This window comes from Pteronotus mesoamericanus, unplaced genomic scaffold (assembly GCF_021234165.1).
Source record: "Pteronotus mesoamericanus isolate MK-2021 breed Mesoamerican mustached bat unplaced genomic scaffold, CSHL_Meso_final contig_24, whole genome shotgun sequence".
Classification (NCBI taxonomy): Eukaryota; Metazoa; Chordata; class Mammalia; order Chiroptera; family Mormoopidae; genus Pteronotus; species Pteronotus mesoamericanus.
The window spans coordinates 21460225-21480423 of record NW_026555100.1 but is presented as its reverse complement, the minus strand read 5'-3'; the positions used below and the strand labels follow the sequence as shown (position 1 = coordinate 21480423).

Here is a 20199-nt window from a genome sequence, read left to right as displayed (position 1 = left end):
TCTGTCATTGTATGCTCAACTCATTCCCAAGAAAAGATAGGTTGGATTTTTAATTAGGTTTGCTTCCTAAAATATTAACAGAGGGAGTGTTTAGGAACCCAGTCTGCTGCGGGCCCATGGATGTAGATTCAAATTAAACCTACACCACTACTATCTGTGTCTCTGTGGAAATTACTTCATCTCTCAGAGTTTTAGAGAGCTCATCTGTACAATGATGAGAATAATCAGAACTGCCTCCAAGGGTCTCTGAAATAAGTTAATTAATTAATTGCACAAAACCCAGCAGATAAAAGCGCCATGGACTTAAGATATTTGTTATAGTGGTTATAAAAACTACTCCTCAGATTCTATGATTGTAAACACTGCTTAGCCTTTTGTTCAATGAAATTGGTTTATATTTAGCTAGTAATATAGGGAGCTCCATCTTAGATACTTGTCAGTATTTTTTTCAAAAGCCTGGTTAAACAAATCAATAGGCTTTGCAGATGGCCAAAGGGATATGCAATACAGGCTTTCCTGATATTTTGAACTTATTTTCTCTGTTAGTACAGACCCATGGAGACTCTATACACACCATGTGCTAAGTAAAGCTCTCAGTACCATGAAACATTTTTTTTCATGACATTATAAGAACCCTCTCTATGAATAAAAACATTTTCTTACAATCTGGCATTTAATTGAGAAATAGTTCTGCCTTTCCATCAGAAAGTTTTATTTATTTAGTTAGTTATTTATTTTGAATTTTGTAACTGATTCTATTCTTGTTTCTTTCTTTTCTTCTTTCACTTTGCCTCTAAAATGATGAAAAATATTCCCACAACATGGAGAACATTCACTCGGACATACTTAATTTTTTTCTGTTTTATTTGCTATATTTTACTAACTCATGTTCAGGATATTTTATCTTGGTTTATGTATGAATCATTGTAAACTGACAAATTCTCTTTGAATGAAGTGGAACATTAAAAAATAATTACATTTAGTACCCAATACAACTAAGACATAAGTGAATGTATTTAAAATACCATTTGTATTGTTGCAGATACAAATGGAATATTCTTATATAAACATGAGGTTGAATTTATTTCTCATATTAAAAAACAGCAGTACAGACAGAGATAAGTTGTGTATAAAATGGAGGGTGTTAAAAAAGGATCCATAAATATAATTAAGAGAATAAAGGAATTGGCTCTCGATTATTAGGTGTCTGAATTAGGTGGCTGGACAAGCAAATGATATACCCACTTTGTACTTTAGGTTGGAATATATTATAACAAATAATAAGCTACTCTCTTTGGCAAAACTTTTGGACCATACAATTTAAAGAATATAATAAAAAGAAGAATTTCGAAAGGCTTACATGCCCAATGTATATTTTGGAAATCTCATGAAGTAACTATAATTTAAATGTTTTTAATGGAACTATATATCATAAGCTTATTTTTACCCTGCATTTGCTTTCTGGTTATTTTCCATTTGAAGTGACATTTGGAAAATGTGAAGCAGAGATATAACACTCTGTTATGTTCTGTTTCTCTCTCTAACTTCTATATGTATATTTTCATAATTTTTTTTGATGATAAGATAAATCTTATAGAGGCTGGAAAATGCCCTTTTATATTGTTTTTATTAATGAATTTTACCTTTGGAATATGAATAACCACTTATCCCAAATCAAAAGATAGAATATACTTGCATAAATTAATCTTTCCTTCATCACAAATGTATAAAGCATTTATTCAAATTCTCCTAAAATATATGGTACAAATCATAAGTTAAAATAATACTAGAATGGACAATGTACTGGTACTTTGTAAAATATTATTACTTCTTAGTTAACAGAAGAATATAATGAAATGAAAATGAAAGGGGGATTTACTTGTGAAGGGGGGATTTACTTCTTTACCAAATAAACCCCCAAAGTAGAATTTCAGAAAAACAAGAGATGAATTCCCTTTGTGCGAAAATAATAAATCACCAAGGCTTGGAATAAAGCCAAATCACATTTATTTTTTTAAAGAGTAATAAATTATACCATAAATATTAAAAACGCAGGATTTTATTTTATAAAATGGGGCAAAAGTAAGCTTATAGCTGTTTGTATGGAAAATAATATAATAATTAATAAATAATAATACAAGAATAAACCATTTTGTATACTTACAACCACAAACCTACTTTTGGCACACCTAGTATTGAGTCATTATTTTATTTTTGACTAGCCTCAATTTCTTTTACAGTTATGTATTTATTACAGAAAATGTTATTTTCAAAAGTTGTACTATTAAAATGAAAGTGCTTTATTATTTGATAGAATTACATCATTTATGGTTATTTTCTATTGGTAACTTTTTCAACTACATCTTTGTGCTAAGAATACTTAAAGAAAATTGGCATGTGATTAACAATTCTTAAAGCAATTTAATTTAGAAAATATCAGAAGAGAAAAACTACACAATTAAAGAAATGCTCAGGCACAATAATATATTCCTCATGTTCCAGGTAGGCTTATATATTTTTAAATATTTTCACTGGTTTGATAGGAGAGTGTCATTCCTGATGTGTGTAATATATTCAGTTCATGTGGAATAAATATACCAAAGGGATTAACCTTAACGTAGGGCTAAGAAAGTGGCTGTGGGGGAAAGCTAATGAAGTTTCATTTCATTGCCAAATTGGGAAATCAGCAGGTGATGGTGAAAGAGGCAGATGACATCAGGGCAGTTTATGTGAACCATATATTCCTAAATAAAGTCAATCTTGTCCATGAACAGAATACTATTACTTTCATATGCATAATTTTATCAAATTCTTCAGTGACTAAGTGAGGTAACTACTTTTATTTTGTCCATTTGCTCATATCTAAACCTAGGCGGCATTATTGTTTCTTACCTATTCTCACATATCCCCATTATAAATTTTGTATGTGTACTTTCAAAAATATACCCTTAGTCTAATCATTCCTCCCTATCTCCACCTCTACGACCAATCCAAGCCACAGTGATCTCTCTCCTGGACTATTACTATAAGCTCACAACTAGTCACCTAATGTCCAACTCAACAACCTTTTAAAATGTAAGCCAGAGCGGAATTTCTCTGTGCAAAATGTCCAGGGCAATGCTATTGAAAAGAAATATAATGTAAGTTACATTTATGAATTCAAATTTTCTAACCCTTGCATTAAAAATAAAATAGTAATATTAAGTTTAATATATTTAACTTAATGTATACAATATAATCATTTCAATATGTAATCCATATAAAATATAATGAGGTATTTTACTTACTTTTTTTTTTTTTTAATATGAAGCCTTAGAAACCTGGTGCACGTTTTACACTGTACTTACAGCACTGCTCATCTGAACCTGGCACTTCTCAAGCACTCAACAGCCACATGTGACTAGTGACTACTGTATTCAACATACAGGTGTAAGGACTTTCTTGCACAGAGGAAAGTGTTAAATCCTCCAGTGGCCTAAAATATAACTCCTTTCCCACCTTGATATCTATATTCTTGATGAACAAACATGCTCCTAACTCTGGCATTTCACATCTGCAGTTTTCTCTCTCTGAGATAATTTCCTCCAGCCCCATCACCCCCAGCCCCTCATTACATATACACACACATAACCACATGACTTTCTCCCTCACTTCTTTCAGGTTTCTGCTCAGATTTCAGCTTATTAAAAAAATTTTCCTCCATTTTACTATATGAAATAGTATTTATCTTACATAATTTTGAACTTAAGGATCTCTAACATAATTAAGGTTTTTTAAATTTAGCAAAAGAAATCAATCCTGTGCCTGCCTTGCTTACTGCATGAGAGAATTTACATTTAATTATATTAAAGACAATACAAGCTTGACATCTTTAATCCAATATTGAAGATGAGGAAGTGTGGCTTTATGTAAATAACTTGCTCAGAAATCACACAGCTATAATAGGATTCAAACTTGTCTGTCTGAATCCACAATCTAAGCTTCATTACTACTGTACCTGCTCTTTGAGTAGAAAGTGCAAAACTCTGGCCTCTCTCTCACACCGTACTAACTTTGGGTATTAACTTCATTTTTGTATAATATCTATTGTTCATTAAATGTTCATGGTTTCCTAAGGCAACTTATATCATTTAGTTCTCAACACAGTCTTATCAGTTTTATTAGCTCTTATCAACATGCAGTGAAACTGAGTCTGGGAAAGATTCAATTGTATGCCCAAACTCATGTTTCAAAACCAATGTTATATGAAGTCAAAGATTCTTTCATAGTGATACATTTCTCTCAAGACATGAAAATTGCCTTATTTTTCTCATTCATATCTTTATACCTACTTAAAAGAAATAAATCATATAAATTGCTTTGAATTTATATTTTTATGTTGTCATTTTTTCAGTTTTCATAAGTTATCTCAACATCAAGAAAGGGGCATTGTGGTTTTGCTTGTACAAAATTTTTTATTGAGTAAAAAGCATTGAGGTCTTACTGTAAAACTGGAATTATAGCAGTGAAAAATAGATTAGTTAGTCTCATGGAGTTTATATTCCAGTGGGAATTTCCCATAATAATAATTAGATAGCACTTTGAAAAAATAAAGGAAAAAGGGTGAGAGCAACAATTTTCAACCTTTTTCATCTCTTGGTACACATAAATTAATTACTAAAATTCATTGGCACACCAAAAATATAGTTTTTGCTAATCTGACAAAAAATAGGTATAATTTTGATTCATTTACACTGAACAGCTATTGTTGTGTTGGCTCTTGTCTTCACCCTCCACACTCCTTAATGTATGGGGAAGGTCAGTTCTCCCGACTAAATAGTCTGGTATTGCATGTTTTAAAAATTCTTGTGGTACACTGATTGAAAATTGTTAGATTAGAGGTTGAAGGAAATGTTCTCTTTTTTGGATAGCATAATCAGAGAAAGACTACCTCAATATATGACATTAAAACAGCTAAAAAACAAATGTAATTCTAAAACTTTAGGGTGTAATCAGTTATTATTTTGATATAGATTAAGTATATATAAACCACTTCTGCAGAGGTAAACAAGACATTTCTATACATAAATGTTGATAATCACCCCATTCATAGGATATTTTCTTCAATCCTCATCTGAATACATTTTCTCTTTTAAAGAGAGGAGGGGAAAGGAGAAGGGAAAGAGAGAAACATCGATATGGGAGAGAGCATTGATTGGTTGCTTCCTGTACATGCCCCAACCAGTATGGAACCTGCAACCTAGGTATGTCCCCTGACCAGGAATCAAACCGGAACTCTTTGGTTATGGGATGATGCTCCAACCAACTGAACACACCGGCCAGGGCATTCATAGGACATTTTAGGTAACATCCAAAGTTTCAATTTTATAAAATATTAAATAATTGTTATAAAACATATGTGTCTCATTACAAGGGAATCACTCATGCCTTAATCCACATCTATTGTATTTTATTTGAAACATAATTATTAACATTTTAGCTATCTATCTTAAGCTTCTTTTGGCAACTTACAATGGGAGATTAACAGTGCCAGAGAAAGGAAGATTAACAGAGATAATTGACATCTATCAACCTAAACTCAATAGAAGAAACAATAATAAATCAATACCAATATAAAGATCATGAAATATGGCAGGCTAGGTTAGAGTAGATAAGAGTGAAATAGTAAAGTAATTTTAATAACCCTTGATAGCATTCAGAATATTAAAGAACTGCATCTTACTACATAATTACAACTTTGAGTCAACAATAATATTAGTTCAGTCTACACTGTTCAAAGGCAGTAAGGCATGATATATATTTTAGAATAATTAAATATATATATATATATCTTTTAGAATTAGTCACAGTTTTTGAAAAATAAGTTTTAGCCATCTAGATATATCACTCTGCGAAATAACATTCTTTGCACTAGTTGTATTACTTAGATATTGAATTATCTGAATAATTTGGGAACACAAAATCAATCTATGTACTCAATAATTAATGCTATGATTCATTTCTTATATGCTTCATTTCAGATTATGTTGATGGATCAATTAAGCATTCTGAAATAATAAGATCTTATATACAATTTTCATTCCTATTTGAATGTACTCGTAGAATCTTTACATATTTCAAATAAAACTACTTGTTTCAGGAAAACAGCAAGTTCAATTATTATGACAGTGTGTTAAATATATGTCTAATCTGGACATTATAATATTAAAATGACCTAATGTAATAAAAATTATAGCTGCATTAAAAATATATATATGTAAACAAAAGTCCATTACTCTGTAAGATCTTCTATCTTTTTTTCCACCAGAGTGGGAGGCACATTAGAAACAATGACTTGCATATCCAGCTGATTGACAACAGAGACCTGAAAGAAGAAAAAACAGAATTTGTTTGGTTTTTACTCAGTAACATTTCTATAAGTAAAAACATTGTTATTTCTTCTCTACTATGTATTTTATGGAGTCATTTCACATTTTTTAAATTTAGGAATAAATTATTTTTAGTCACATAATTTCCACTAGATGTTTGGACATGTTGGGAATGACAGACCATTAGTTGTTTACTTGGAAGGTACAGAACCCTCCGTGATTTCAACTGTTATTGATTTCGTGTTTGTTTGTTTGCTTTGCTTTCCTGATTATTTACTAGGACATAAAAGAAGGTATTTTTGCTTTTTTTTTTTAAATAGGGGTATTTAAGAACACTCAGAAAAATGAAAAACACAAGCTTTAGATTTTATAAGTCTCAAGAAATCATTTATTCATTGTGAATTAGAATCTGTAATATGCCTAGTTAGAATAATTCCTTCCTACAATCAAGATGGCGGAGGAGTGAGTGGAAGTCTCACTGACCTTCTCCCAGAACAAACCTGGAATTACAACTAAATTATGGAGAAATCTCCTGGAACAAACAACTGAACAATAGCGAGAGAGGAGACTTATAACCTCGGACAGACAGAAGAATCAGTTTTAGCACAACCTAACTGGTAAGGAGTGCAGTAGAGACTTGAGAAGGTGGGCGGGGCACCCACGTGTGGCAGCACCAGGATATTGAAAGGGCCAGCTGGATCCCCCTGAGAAGAGTGGGGTCTAAACCATAAGCGAGAATCTCCAGCCTACAGCACCAGAGCCCAAAAAGTACACAGAAAACAGCCAGCTGCGAAAGTGGCAGGGTTGCTCTCTGCCAAAGACAGGTGGCTGGAGATGCAAAGAGCCGTTTAAAGAACCAACACACAAATTTTTATTTGCAGCCACTTACCCTGGGCTTCGGAAAAGTCGGGGGCAAAGTGGGCTAGGGACTCTGGAGGAGAGACTGGGGAAGGAGGCTTTGGGGAGAGAACTGAGAGAGTAGCTGGTGGGATCCCAGTGCTGACTCATTCGCCATGCGGCAGCAGCCTTCTTGCTCAGGCAGACCACCCACAAGTGGTAACAAAGTGAGAGGACACAATTGCCCTGCCCCCAGGAGGGACTGGCCCTGCTGAGTACAGAGTGACAGCCACAGATACTAGATCCCTGGCTAAAGGGGTTGCAGAGTGGTCTAGACACCCTTGAGTAGACTGTAGACTGGGGATGAACGCTTTGGGGAGAGAACAAAGACAGTAGCTGGTGGGATCCCCGTACTGACTCCTCCCTGACAAGGCAGCAGCCATCTGGCTTGGGCAGACTGCACCACTGAGCAGCAGCAGAGTGAAAGGACCCAATAACCCCACCCACAGGAGGGGCTCTGCTCCGCCCTGTGGTGTCTCTAAGTCAGCCTGCTGAGTGCAGAGTGACTAGATTAACAGCTAAAGGAGACAGCCACAGACAGTAGATTCCTGGAAGTCTTGAACAGACTGCCTAAGGGCAGATAGGGCCAACATCTGCTGTCATCAGAGGAAGATCCAGAAAGAAAAAACAGTGGTCTCCTACCATAGGCATTCACACGACAAGGTCAGGACATCAAGACAGATCAATTTAAGTAGAAGCAAAAAGGAAGAGTCTCACAAATAATGGGAAGACAAAGAAACAACCCCCAGTCAAAAGGACTCCCCAGAAAGAGAATTAAATGAAATAAAGGTAAGTAAACTATCAGATACTGAGTTCAAAACAACAGTTCTAAGGAAGCTCAATGAGCTCAGTGAGCTCAGACAAAATTACCAAAAACTATGAGGAAACTATAAGGAACTTACTACAAACAATATCAGCATGAAAAAGGACATAGAAACTATCAATAAGAGACAAGAGGAAATGAAGAATACAGTTTCTGAATGGAAGAACACAGTAGACAGAATCAAAAGCAGGCTAGATGAAGCTGAAGACTGAATCAGCGAGCTGGTGGATAAGGTAGAAAAAAGCTCCCAGAAAGAGCAAGAAAATGAAAAAAAGACTAAAAAAAAGGAAGAGGTATTGAGGGAAATGCAGGACAACCTGAAACATAATAATATCCATATAATAGGGATACCAGAAGGAGAAGAGGAGGAGGAAGAGATAGAGAACCTGTTTGAAAAGTCATGATGGAAAACTTTCCTAATTGGAGGAGAGAAAAAGTCATACAAGTTCAGGAGGCACAGAGGGTCCCATTCAAGAGGAAACCAATGAGGTCCACTGCAAGACACATCATCATTAAAATGGCAAATATCAAAGCAAAACAGAGAATCCTAAAGGAAGCAAGGGAGAAACAGGTAGTAACATATAAGGGAGCTCCCATATGGCCAGCAGCTGACTTCTCAACAGAAACACTATGAGCTAGAAGGGAATGGCAAGAAATATTCCAAGTCAAGAAAAGCAAAGGCCTGCAACCAAGACTGCCTCTACCCAGAAAGGCTCTCTATTAAAATGGAAGGCAAAATAAGGAGTTTCCCAGAAAAAAGAAGGCTGAAAGAATACACCTACCCCAAACCAGCATTGCAAAATATGCTGAAGGGACTGCTTTAAAAAGATGAAGAAAAAGAGTCTATGAATACCCAGTTCCTTTCACGGTCACCAATACTTGATATTACCAATATTTTTAGTACTTATTAATCTGATTGTGACAATGATGTGTTATTTTAATTGGTACTTTATTATTTGTTGAAACTAAACCTGTTTTTGTATATGTCTTCCCTATTTCTATTATTTTTAAAAATCTTTACATGACTTTTTGGTATTCTTTATCCATTTTTTGATTAAATGTTTGCAGAAATTTTTCCTTTAAAAAGCCCCCCAAAAACTATTAACCCATTTTTTAGATGTGTTGCAAATATTTTACTATTCTATTACTTGCCCTTTAATTGTTCTTATACATATATTACTATATAGGCTTAAATGTTTAATATAGTCCTATTGTCAATATCTTACTTTATAGCTTCTGGGTTGAATATGTTACTTCAGGGTATGAAAAATATTATTTTGTATTTTCTCCTAAAATTTCTTAGATTTTACATATTGATTTTTAAACTCACCTGAATATTTTTTGTAGAATGTGTGAAATAGGGCTCTATATTTGTTTTATTTCAAGTAATAGTGGTCCATGCACCTTATGTATTGAAAAAGCCTTATTTTCCCCATTGATTTGAAATATCAATGTAATCATATATTACATCATTATATATATATGTTTGTTTCTACAATGTTTATTTTATTTCATTGATTTATTTGATTATTTCTCTGCTGGTGTCATGTTGTTTTAATTACTGAGACTTTATAATGTATTTAATTTTTTAAATATTTTATAATGGATCTTGACATTTAAAATAAATAAATAAAATCAATCTGCATTAAAAAGAAGAAGAAGAAAGATGGAACGCCTACCTTTGGTAACAACATGGATGGAACTGGAGAATATTATGCTAAGTGAAATAAGCCAGGTGGCAAAAGACTAATACCATATGATCTAACCTATAAGTGCAATCTATTCAACAAAACAAACTAATGAACAAAATAAACCACAGGCAAGGAAACATGGAGCAGACTGAAAGTGACCAGAGGGCAAGGGGAAAGAAGACAATGGTGGAAAGAATGAGTAAGGACTAAACAAGTAACTTGTATGAATGATCCATGGACATGGACAATAGAGTGGGAATTGACTGTGGGAGAAGAGGGTGGGGTAGGATGGGTGGGGAGAGCAAAGGCAGAAAAATTGAGACAACTGTAATAGAATAAACATGATTTAGAAATAAAAAAAATTTCACTGCACTTACAAAAAAATAAAACAATAAACAAATTAAAAAACAAAACAAAACATGTTCCCTCATGAATATGTAAAAAAAAAAGAATATTCATTTCATAAAATCATTACATATAGTCTTTATGTCTACTTTAGCCAAATTTATGTCTGTGTGGATAAAGATTTTATATATATATATATAAATACTATATATATTTACATATTGGGTAAAATGAATTTTAATAGTTGTTGATGAATTTACCCTGCTCATTTAACATATATAGAGTTTTTCTCTTTTCTCATTTAGAAAAATAGAATAAAAATAAAAGCATTTATTCCCTGCTTACATCATACAATTAATTGTTTTCCTTAATACTCAATAGGCTTTAATTCATTTAATTCTAACAACCACCATATCAGGTAGTTATGACTATTATTCAACTTTAAATAAGAAAAAAAAAAAACAAACAGAAAAAAATCAAAGAGACATTTAATAACTTGGATCTTACTAGCTCAGGCTGTTTGACTCCAGAACATGTGTTCTTTTCTTTCACCCAATATGGATATTAAAAAATGTAAAGTCAAATCATATATTGTCCTGATATACATTAGACACTATTGAAGTTGTATAAATGCATATGTACCAGAACCATGTATTGAATACTCTGGATTAGGTATATTTAGAACCATATATCTGAACATGATTTATACTAGGGAATAATTTCACATTGAAAGTATTTTAGATATAGGCTCTAAGTGGTCTACATATAGTGACTCATAGATGCTCCATCAAAAATCACAAACTCAGTGTCTTCAGAGATCAGAACTAAATTCAGGTAACCTAAATGAATGAAGAGCCAAAGTTATGAAATAATAAGGAGAAGTGGAACTGTGACAAATCAGAGAGCCAATGGCTCATCTAAAGAGGTCAACTACGAACTCATCCTTAGTGAATACTGCCATATGGGAAGATATGCCCAGATTTGCTGGATCTTTCATGTTTTTAGAGGAGAATAAATCCAGACTACTATTAAATATCACAGTGAATTAGCAATCTTTCAAAGCATTATTTGAGCTCAGTAATTTATGTTCTGCAGCATGTATTAAACCAGACATCTGTCTTATTTTCACCTGTGAGCAATCAGTTAACATTGGCAGGTACAACCATAAATCTCTAATTCATTATAGGTGTCTAGGATCCAATGTTTAAATTTTCTTTAAACATGCAGAGGAATCTTGTTTGTGTCTTCACAATTACAAAAAAAAAAAAAATCATCTAACTACATTAGAAAAGGGATTATCACAGTTTTTGTGTAGCTTTTTCTTTTCTTATTGGTCTTAAGTAGAAAAAGAGACAGAAGTTACATAGAAGTATTTTTTTGTTTTGTTTATTTGTTCATTTGTTTTTGTTTTTAGTAGTATAAATATATAACAAAAATCTCTAGAAAAATGTATGTTATACTTGTAAAACTATTTTCTTTCCCTTCCCACCTTCCTATCTCTGTCCCTTCCTCCATCCCTCTTTCTTTATCTTCTTTCCTCCCTTATCTTTTATCTCTTTCTTTCAACATTGAATCAGAAAATGTAAAATAAAATAAAATAAAAATTATGATCGAAAGCAAATAGCCTTAAAGAAATAGTAGTCATAGAGTGTTATCTCAGCAATAATAGATTCATCAACCTACTTTGCAGTTCGGTGGAACCATATGATGGAGTTCTGACAGATGTAAAGTTAGTGACAAGAATAAAAAAAATGCTTAAATCTTTTCCATGTGTGAACCTTTCCTTTCTTTCCTCATTTCTACCTAATAAAGAAGTCATAGATAAGGGCAAAAAGGATAAGTTGGAAGGAAATTGAGTCCTCTTTTTCCATTTGCAGGAAAGCTGTCAAGAACATCACCCAACCAGTGTACACTCTTATTGCTGTCATGTGAAAGAAAAATAAAATTTGTTTGTTAAAGCACTTAAAATTTTGGATTTTTTTGTTACACAGTCAATCTACCGTTACAAACACCTAGCTATATATTACATGTGGTTGTTATGTTCTTACTAATTGTACTAATTGTAGGACAATTAAAAACTAAAATATTAGTTATATGTGGGTTCAGGGAAGTAGTAGAATTTCCCCTTATAGAAATATGTTCTGAGATTTGGAAACTTATTTACAGGAAAGCAATCAATTCATGTGCTAAGACCTATTTGGAAGCAAAATTTTGCCTAGCAGATACAGTAACTCTATTACTTGCCTTTTAAGAATAGTCAGTGATCTCTCAGAAGGATAACTTACTTATTCAAAGTGAATTTTTAATTTGTTAATGAGCTTAGGGGCTAAATTCTGACTGAATCAACAGAATAAATTAAGATTCAAGATCCTCTGAAATATATATATATAATAAGTTTAGAGTTTATCTAAAAGATTTTCTGATTTTAATAACCTTTGAAAACATACTTTTGTATTTTTAAGATATGAAAATAATATATTTCTAATTTGGATAAAATAACACAGTATTACTGTATTTAACTCCAAAAGTAGTTGTCTAAGACTGTTAAATGTTATATTTAAAATTTTAAATCTTTTAAAAATGTTAATATATGATTTATGTAGAATGTACATATTTTTGCCTATGCAAATTAAGAATAAGCTATTAGAGCTTAAATTTTGATTTTTCAAAGAAATCCTATATCTCTAAATTTTTGTTTATTCTATCATCTGTAGCAAAGATATTTGAATCCTTAAAATTCTAGACATTATTTATATTACTTATCCCAGTATAGCCTCTATTCAAAGAGTTCTAGAAATACATATTAGTTTATTACACCAAACTTTAAATATTCTGCATATAAAATTACTTAATTTCTTTCTCTGGGTTTGGATTACTAATGAAAGATTTTTAAGTAAATATTCCTAGCATTGTGGGAGTCAATCATCATTTTTAGGTATAATAAAAAATTTAAAAAGAGAAGTAATGCGGAGAGCAGAACCAATAAAATGACCTTGGTCCAATCAAGACAGCATAAAGTATATAAAACAAAGTGGAGCCACTCATGTCAACCAAAATGGCTGTCAGTCATCCATGATACTTTGGTGCAAGAGGGAAACTGCCTAAGTCCGAGTAGACACATCTGGCAAAGAAACGCGCCTAAGGTATCTAAACATGTGATTAGAACAGCCATGTCTGCAGAGTGGGACCACCCATAGATAGGCTCCTGGGGAAATTCCCCACTTGGCATCAGAGGTGCCAAGAAATTTATCAAAAGACCCAGAAGGGTGGAATACACCAGTTTCAAGGTGTAACTGAAACAGGTTCTAGACCGCTAGGGAGTCAGCCGAGTTCCACATACTGGAGTGCTGCTCCATGCCACGCTGACCTCCGTTTGCATTGTCCACCAGAGGCTCTGGCCTGGTGGACTGAGGACTTCATCTGTCCTGCTGCCCATCTGGCTCTGGGGATCCTTCCTTGCAAGACGCTGACAACTCTCTTGCTCACTGTGCTGTCTCCCAGACCTGCAGACGGAGACTCTGGGACTCGGGTTCATTATCCCCCATTCATTGTGTGTGTGTGTGTTTGTGTGTGTGTGCACGTGCGCATGTGCGCGTGTGTGTTATATTTCTCTTATATTGGTAGAGTGCCAGTAGTATATTAATGTATGTTGATGTTCTACTTTAAGTAAATCTGCATTCAACAAAAGTTGAGTGAATAGTGTAGGTATTGTGTGTGACTCTTGTCTATTCCAGGGTTCTCAGCAGGTAGCTAGCCAAACAGTTGCCCGGCTGACTTACAGGAAAGACTATGTCATGAACATATGCTCGTGAAAAGTAACATTTGTGAAGCACAGATTTCTAAAACAAGAGATTATCATTTTACATATTTTATCCCCAAGTTCTTTTAATTCTCCATCATAAACCTCATCTTTCCTTTTTCTCCAATTTGTTCCCATATAATTTAGACAGCACTGTCCAATAGAAATATAATTTGAGCCACAAATACAAAACAGATATATAATTTTAAATTTCCTGGTACCCAAAATAAAAAGCTAAAAAAATAGTGAAATTAATTCAATAATACATTTAACCCTATGTATTTACTATATTATTATTCCAACATGTAATCAACATTTTTTCATACTGAATTTGAAATCCAGTATGTATTGTATACTTACTGTACATCTTAATGTAACCTAGCCACAATTCCAAGTGTATGGTAGCTACGTATGGCAAATAGCTCACATACTGGACCCTCAAGGGGCCCTCTAGAGCTCTAGAGACCTTCGCGATTTCTTGCGTGGACTGGTCATTGTCTCTCTTAAACGGTTTCTAGTGCAAACTCACCTTCCTTGAAAAGTAAGAGGTTTTTTAAGAGCCCTTTCAGGTAAGTGTGTGTTCTTTGATATTACACCAAGATACAGCATTTGGAGAAGCATTCTAGGAGGCATCATGGCAAAATCTCTAAGTAAGAGCATATCTGCCTGTTTGAAGAAAATCAACTTGGCCAATATTATTCAGTTTGAGTGAGTTACAGAGAGAAGAGTAGAAAATAAGGCTATTGGAGGCCAGGTTATCAAGGGCCTCGTAGACTTATATAATGACTTGAAAAATTCTCTGAGTAAATTGGTTGATATTAGAATGTTTTCAGCTAGGAAATAATAGGATCTGAATTACATTTGAATCACAGGCTGTTGTATTAAAACTAGACTTTACAGGAGCATGAGTAGAAACACAGAGTCAAGTAATGAGTTTGTACAATGATATAGGTAAAATATGATGGCAGTTTCCATCAAGTCTTAACAGTAGAAATGTGAAAAACTGTTTGTGTATGTATGTGTCTATGTATATATGTGTGTATATATATATGTATGTATTTGTATATATATGTGGTAACAAGAAATATTTAATAAGGGATTTGAATGTGTGGATTAGAATAAAAAGGAGTCAAGAAATTTTTAGCCTAAGGAACTCAAGGATGATTTGGTTATCAGGTGAAGTTGCTAAGACTATAAATGAAAGAAATGTGATGAGGAAGTGGAGTTCAGCTTGGGAAACATTCAATAGTTATTTTTATTAGATATTTACATGCACTTGGTGCATGTACAAATATATAAATGAGTCCACTGTTTAGAAATGAGCTTTGGAGTGGAGATATAAATTTAATGTTTTAGTACATAGCTGATATTTTAAAGTTATGGGACTAAAAAAATGTATTGGGTCAATGACTATAAATAGAAAAGGGAGTTAACATCTCAGCCATAAGAAACATCAATACTAAAAGGTCAGGAAAAGAAATTCTACCAGCAAAAGAACCAAGAAGGAATAAATAGTGAAGTAAGAGGTGACCAAGAGAGAATGATGGCCCAAAAGCCTAGTAATCATTCAAGTGCTGCTAATGGTTTGAATAAGATGAAGACTGAAATTACTAGTCTGTTTAGTAACAAGAAGCAATTGATGTTGACATAGTAAGTTTAGATATGTGTTAGAAGTCACATTATTATTAGAGAGAGTTTTGAAGAAATTAAATGGTGAAAAATTGGTCAACTCTAAAAATGACTTTTCTTGAAAAAAAGAATAGAAATGAGTGGCAGCTGGAAGGAGATGTAGGTCAAGAGGATTTCATATTAGTTTTGAACATAAAAAGACAAAAACATGGTTATGGGTAGTTATGTGAATAAGCAAACAAAGGAGGGGATACTGATATTAATGATGTGTATAAGAAATGGGAGAGATGTTGAAACAATGTTCTGGAGCTGATGAGTGGGATTTGGGTCAATAGCATAGGTGGAGGTAATGGCTCCAGAGAAATGCATGGAGAATTCATTTAAAAGAATAGGAAATAGGGCAAAGAATGTTGGCGTAAATCCTGATAGGTAAGTAGATATAGTGATGAGAGTTGTAGAAGTATCCTTTTAAATGCCTTAATTTTATCTTTCAATGAAATATGTTGCCAATTAATTAAACAATTAATTAGTGAGGCTGAAGAGAAGAGGTTGAAGACTGTAAGAGTAAGCTCTTCAAGGAGAGGAGGAGTGTGAATGAACCAGGAAATATAGTGTGGTTACTGGACAATATAAGAGTCACTTGGGGGATTTCACCATTAATTTAAAGCAAGGCTAATTATACAATTGCATATGTTTTGCAGACATATTCAGCATGGGAGAAAGGAGAGAGTTGCAATTAACTAGAGTTATGGGTTTGCTAAGTGAGTATGATGTCGGAAGAGATGGCAAGGGAGTTGAATTTTTATGTGATGGAGTGCTTATAATAATTGATAATGCACTACAAAACTTGTAAGCAGGAAAGAGAACATGGGGTTAGAGGAAGGGTAAAAATATAGCAGGCTAAATGAATTAAAGGTCCTGAGGAGGACAAATGAGTGCTGGAGCTAGCTGAAGGCATTTGGTATTATTGTCAAAGAGTGGGGGGTTTGAAATGGAGGTTATAGAGGGGTTTCAGTAATTGGAAATGACTAAAGTAACTCTGGTTGTTAAGTGGTTGTAATAGGGTGGATGGTAAAGCCATTAGAAGAAAGGCATTCAAGGAAATTGTGAACTCAGAGTACTGGAAGATTCATTTCTGTATATAACAATATTGCCAAAAATTAGGGCATGGGGATCAGTAATTCAAGAGCAATGTGGTGCACTGAGAATCCTGCTTTCCTGGTAGGTAGTATGAAGATCATGACAAACAAATATAGAACAGAACATGAAAGCCATTATTTTGGAAGGCAGCAGAAGTAGTATCCTCAGGGGAGAATGCAATTTGCATTAAGCAGGAAGACTTTATCTAAATTAAAAATCTTATCTTCACTCACCCTAACTAAAAATTTACAATATAAGTGATTTCTTGTTGCTTTTAGGCAAGAGTTCCAATAACTTTAATAATAATTTTATAGATTTTATATGGATCAACTACCCCCATCTTCAGCCCTGTTTCTTATGCACTTCTCTCAGTCTTCCAAACTGAGTAAGTAGCTATCAGTTACTCAGACCTGCCATCATTTCTCTTCCTCCTTGGTTTCAGTACATTGTTGTCCCTTTGCATAAAAGTTTTATTTCTCTTCCTGTCTCCCCGTTCTCAATATAAATGATTTCAGATCTTACAAGTAGTATTTGCCAGGATTTATATTTATAAATGGTGATTTGTAAATATAGAACATTATGATTTCTTTGAATTGAATTTTTTTCAATATATTTTGGAAATTTTAAAGGCATACTTCATAATTTCCACACAAGAGTTTATGGAGGTCAAATAAATATTCCATAAACTTAACTTTGCTTATGTACATATAACATATATAATCTATATAGCTACCCTTATTTGTTTTTTATAATATTTTAATTATACTTTAATTATACTTAACTTGTCATTTAGCCTTAAAACACCACAATGTGCATATCTTAAATAAAAGAAAAATAGCATTATTTTACATAATTTTTACAGATATTAATTTGATTGAAAAATCTATGTCAATATTAATATCTTCTATGTCAAAAACTCCTTGGCTTAGATTGGCCTTTGTTTATTCTATGCAGCTTTATAAAACAGCTTACTGTTATAAATGAGAATGTTTTGGCCTTCATACCAACACAATCATAGTGATTACTCTTCACCATCATCTAGAAAAAAAGTGTTTGATCACTGATGTTTACATATATATTAAGGTTAAACTTGTCTAGAGAACTAAATGATGAAAACTGTGAAAAATGAAAATTTAATAAGAAATAAAAAGCAAAAGAAAAATTATGCTTGATTCTACCTTTATGTATTAAAAGTGACAAATATTTCCAATAATAATTATTATTATAACTTTTACTAGATTCATCACAGAAAAGTCCAAATAATGATAGAGATCCCATGGAATAGATGCACTGGTGTTAAATATTTTGAATAAATGTTAATAGCAAATCACCTTTGGGAATAATTTACCACTGAGATTGTGAGGAATAAGTGGTATTATTGACTTATAAGTGGTATTATTGACTGTAGCCAAATGTGATAATCACAGATCATCAATATCATCAATGGAACTTTTGGTAAAAAAAAGGAATAAACATCCATTGGAACATGAACTTGCTCAAGAATATTTCCTTTTGTTTTCTTAATTATAGAAGGCCTATGTGTAATTTAAACAATAATAAAAATCATTTTAATTTCTACAGTTTAACTCTGTAAAGCATTTTAAAATCTTAAGTAGTTCTAACCCAAAATATACTGAAAATAAGATCCACAGACCACATAGAAGTTCAATGTTTACGACATTGTTGTCACAATCATATGTAAAAACATATGGTGTATTTCCCAAATGTCAAAAAAACCATCATAAAGCTGTATGTTTATATTTTATATCCTAAACTGTAGGTATCAATGACCTGGATAAAAATTAATCACATTCATATTTTAGAAAGCCTATTTCAAATAAATTTAAAAGTTCTATCAGTTGAAAAAACTGACTCCAGACTAGTTTGGCATGCACCCTTTATCCGAAGATTTATCTACTCACAAGTACATCTGCTTTGCCACTTAGTCCCTTCCCATAATCGTCAGTTGCAATGACTTGAAACTTGAAGTAGGACCTCCTCATATTATGGAAGAGCATAGCAGTTTTGATAAGCCCTGTATACGTATCGACCACAAATCCCTCTTTTCCTTCTTTGATTGGTGGGATGATGAGTCTGTATGCCATGGCACTATAATTGCCAGTATCTTTATCAGTAGCCTAAAAGGGGGGGAGGGACAAAAACACAGGTTACAAATGATCAGGAAAAAACGACCCTAATTGAAGGGCTTATTTCTGTTAATAAGACAAATATTTATTATATAATAATAATACAAAAAAAAAAAGTCTCCTGAAAGTCTATTTTTCTCGATATTGTTAGGTAGATTTATAGACTTTATGTCCACAGGGTTGAATGGTTGTCATTAGAATAATAGCTACTGAACTGTGAGTAAAAGGATATAGACACTAACAGAGTCCACTCAATGAATCAGGTGTTTAGATTGTCATGTCAGATGGGTTCAGCTCAAGGTTATGATACAAACTGACTTAAAGAAGTAATTCGTTGTTTATCTTACTATCTTGTGTAATGGCATAGCACACATTTGTGTTTTTTACCTAACCTATTTCCTAAAAGGGAAAAAGTAAAATAAAGAGGTATTTAAAAAGTAAAATACCTCTAATGACAGGCAAATCAAAATTCAGAGCCTTTAACCAGTAAAATTAGAGATACATAAGGAGATTCTAATTCATTAACACCATATCATAATTAGAGTGGGTTAGAATACTAAGTTCTTTTTTTCATTTTTTCCACACCCTGGTTAACCATATTTGCTCCTGGTGGTAGGTACTTATGAACTACATGCATGATTTCTTATCATTTAGAATACATAAAAGGTAAATAATTGCTTAGAATATGTTGTGTGTTTTTGTGTGTTTACTAAATCTGTGTGCATATATATGTTTTACTTCAGGGAAATTTTTCATAAGGACAATTTGAGAATTATTTTATAGTGAAAGATTTGGAAACAGAATGATTGGTAGAGTCTTAGTGAATTTGTACCAAGCTATACACACTCTATTCATGATACTAGATATGTAAGCTTTATGTTTTTATTATTATTTTTATTATCTGGTTATTCTTAGTTTGACCAATGATATGATTAAATATCATGCAACAAGCATTTATGATTTGCTATCACAATGCTAAGAATTCTATAAAAATAATCTTATTTAATAAACTCTCTGAAGAATATATTATTATATTTATATATATTAGTGCTGTCCAATAAAACTTTCTGAAAATGGTCTATGCTCTGTCCAATGCAGTAGCCACTAGACACATATGACTACTGAACATTTCAAATGAGGCTAATGTGACTAAGGAACTGAAATTTTATTTGGCTTAATTTTAATTAAATTTATATAGCCAAAGGCTGCATAGTAAGTGGTGAAGTTGGGATAAAAATAATGACAATATTAGTAAATAATATAAATGCATATTAAAGTACAGAATGAGCCTGTCTCTCTAGCTTAAAATTTGATATATATGTTTAATCTATAAAACATTTCAAGATAACTCTACTCACCT

At 32.8% G+C, this 20199-nt stretch overlaps 1 protein-coding gene across 13 annotated transcripts in view; it reads right to left on the bottom strand.

The window, feature by feature from the left end:
- Positions 1 to 20199, bottom strand: part of PCDH15 (protocadherin related 15) — a 704528-nt gene that overhangs the window by 48308 nt on the left and 636021 nt on the right. For all 13 annotated transcript variants that reach the window (XM_054572779.1, XM_054572777.1, XM_054572778.1 and 10 more), the window contains 2 exons: positions 18615 to 18830; positions 6276 to 6364 (listed from right to left, as the gene is read on the bottom strand). In XM_054572779.1, the coding sequence (XP_054428754.1) occupies positions 6276 to 6364; positions 18615 to 18830 (305 nt within the window). The remainder of the gene's footprint in view (positions 1 to 6275; positions 6365 to 18614; positions 18831 to 20199) is intronic.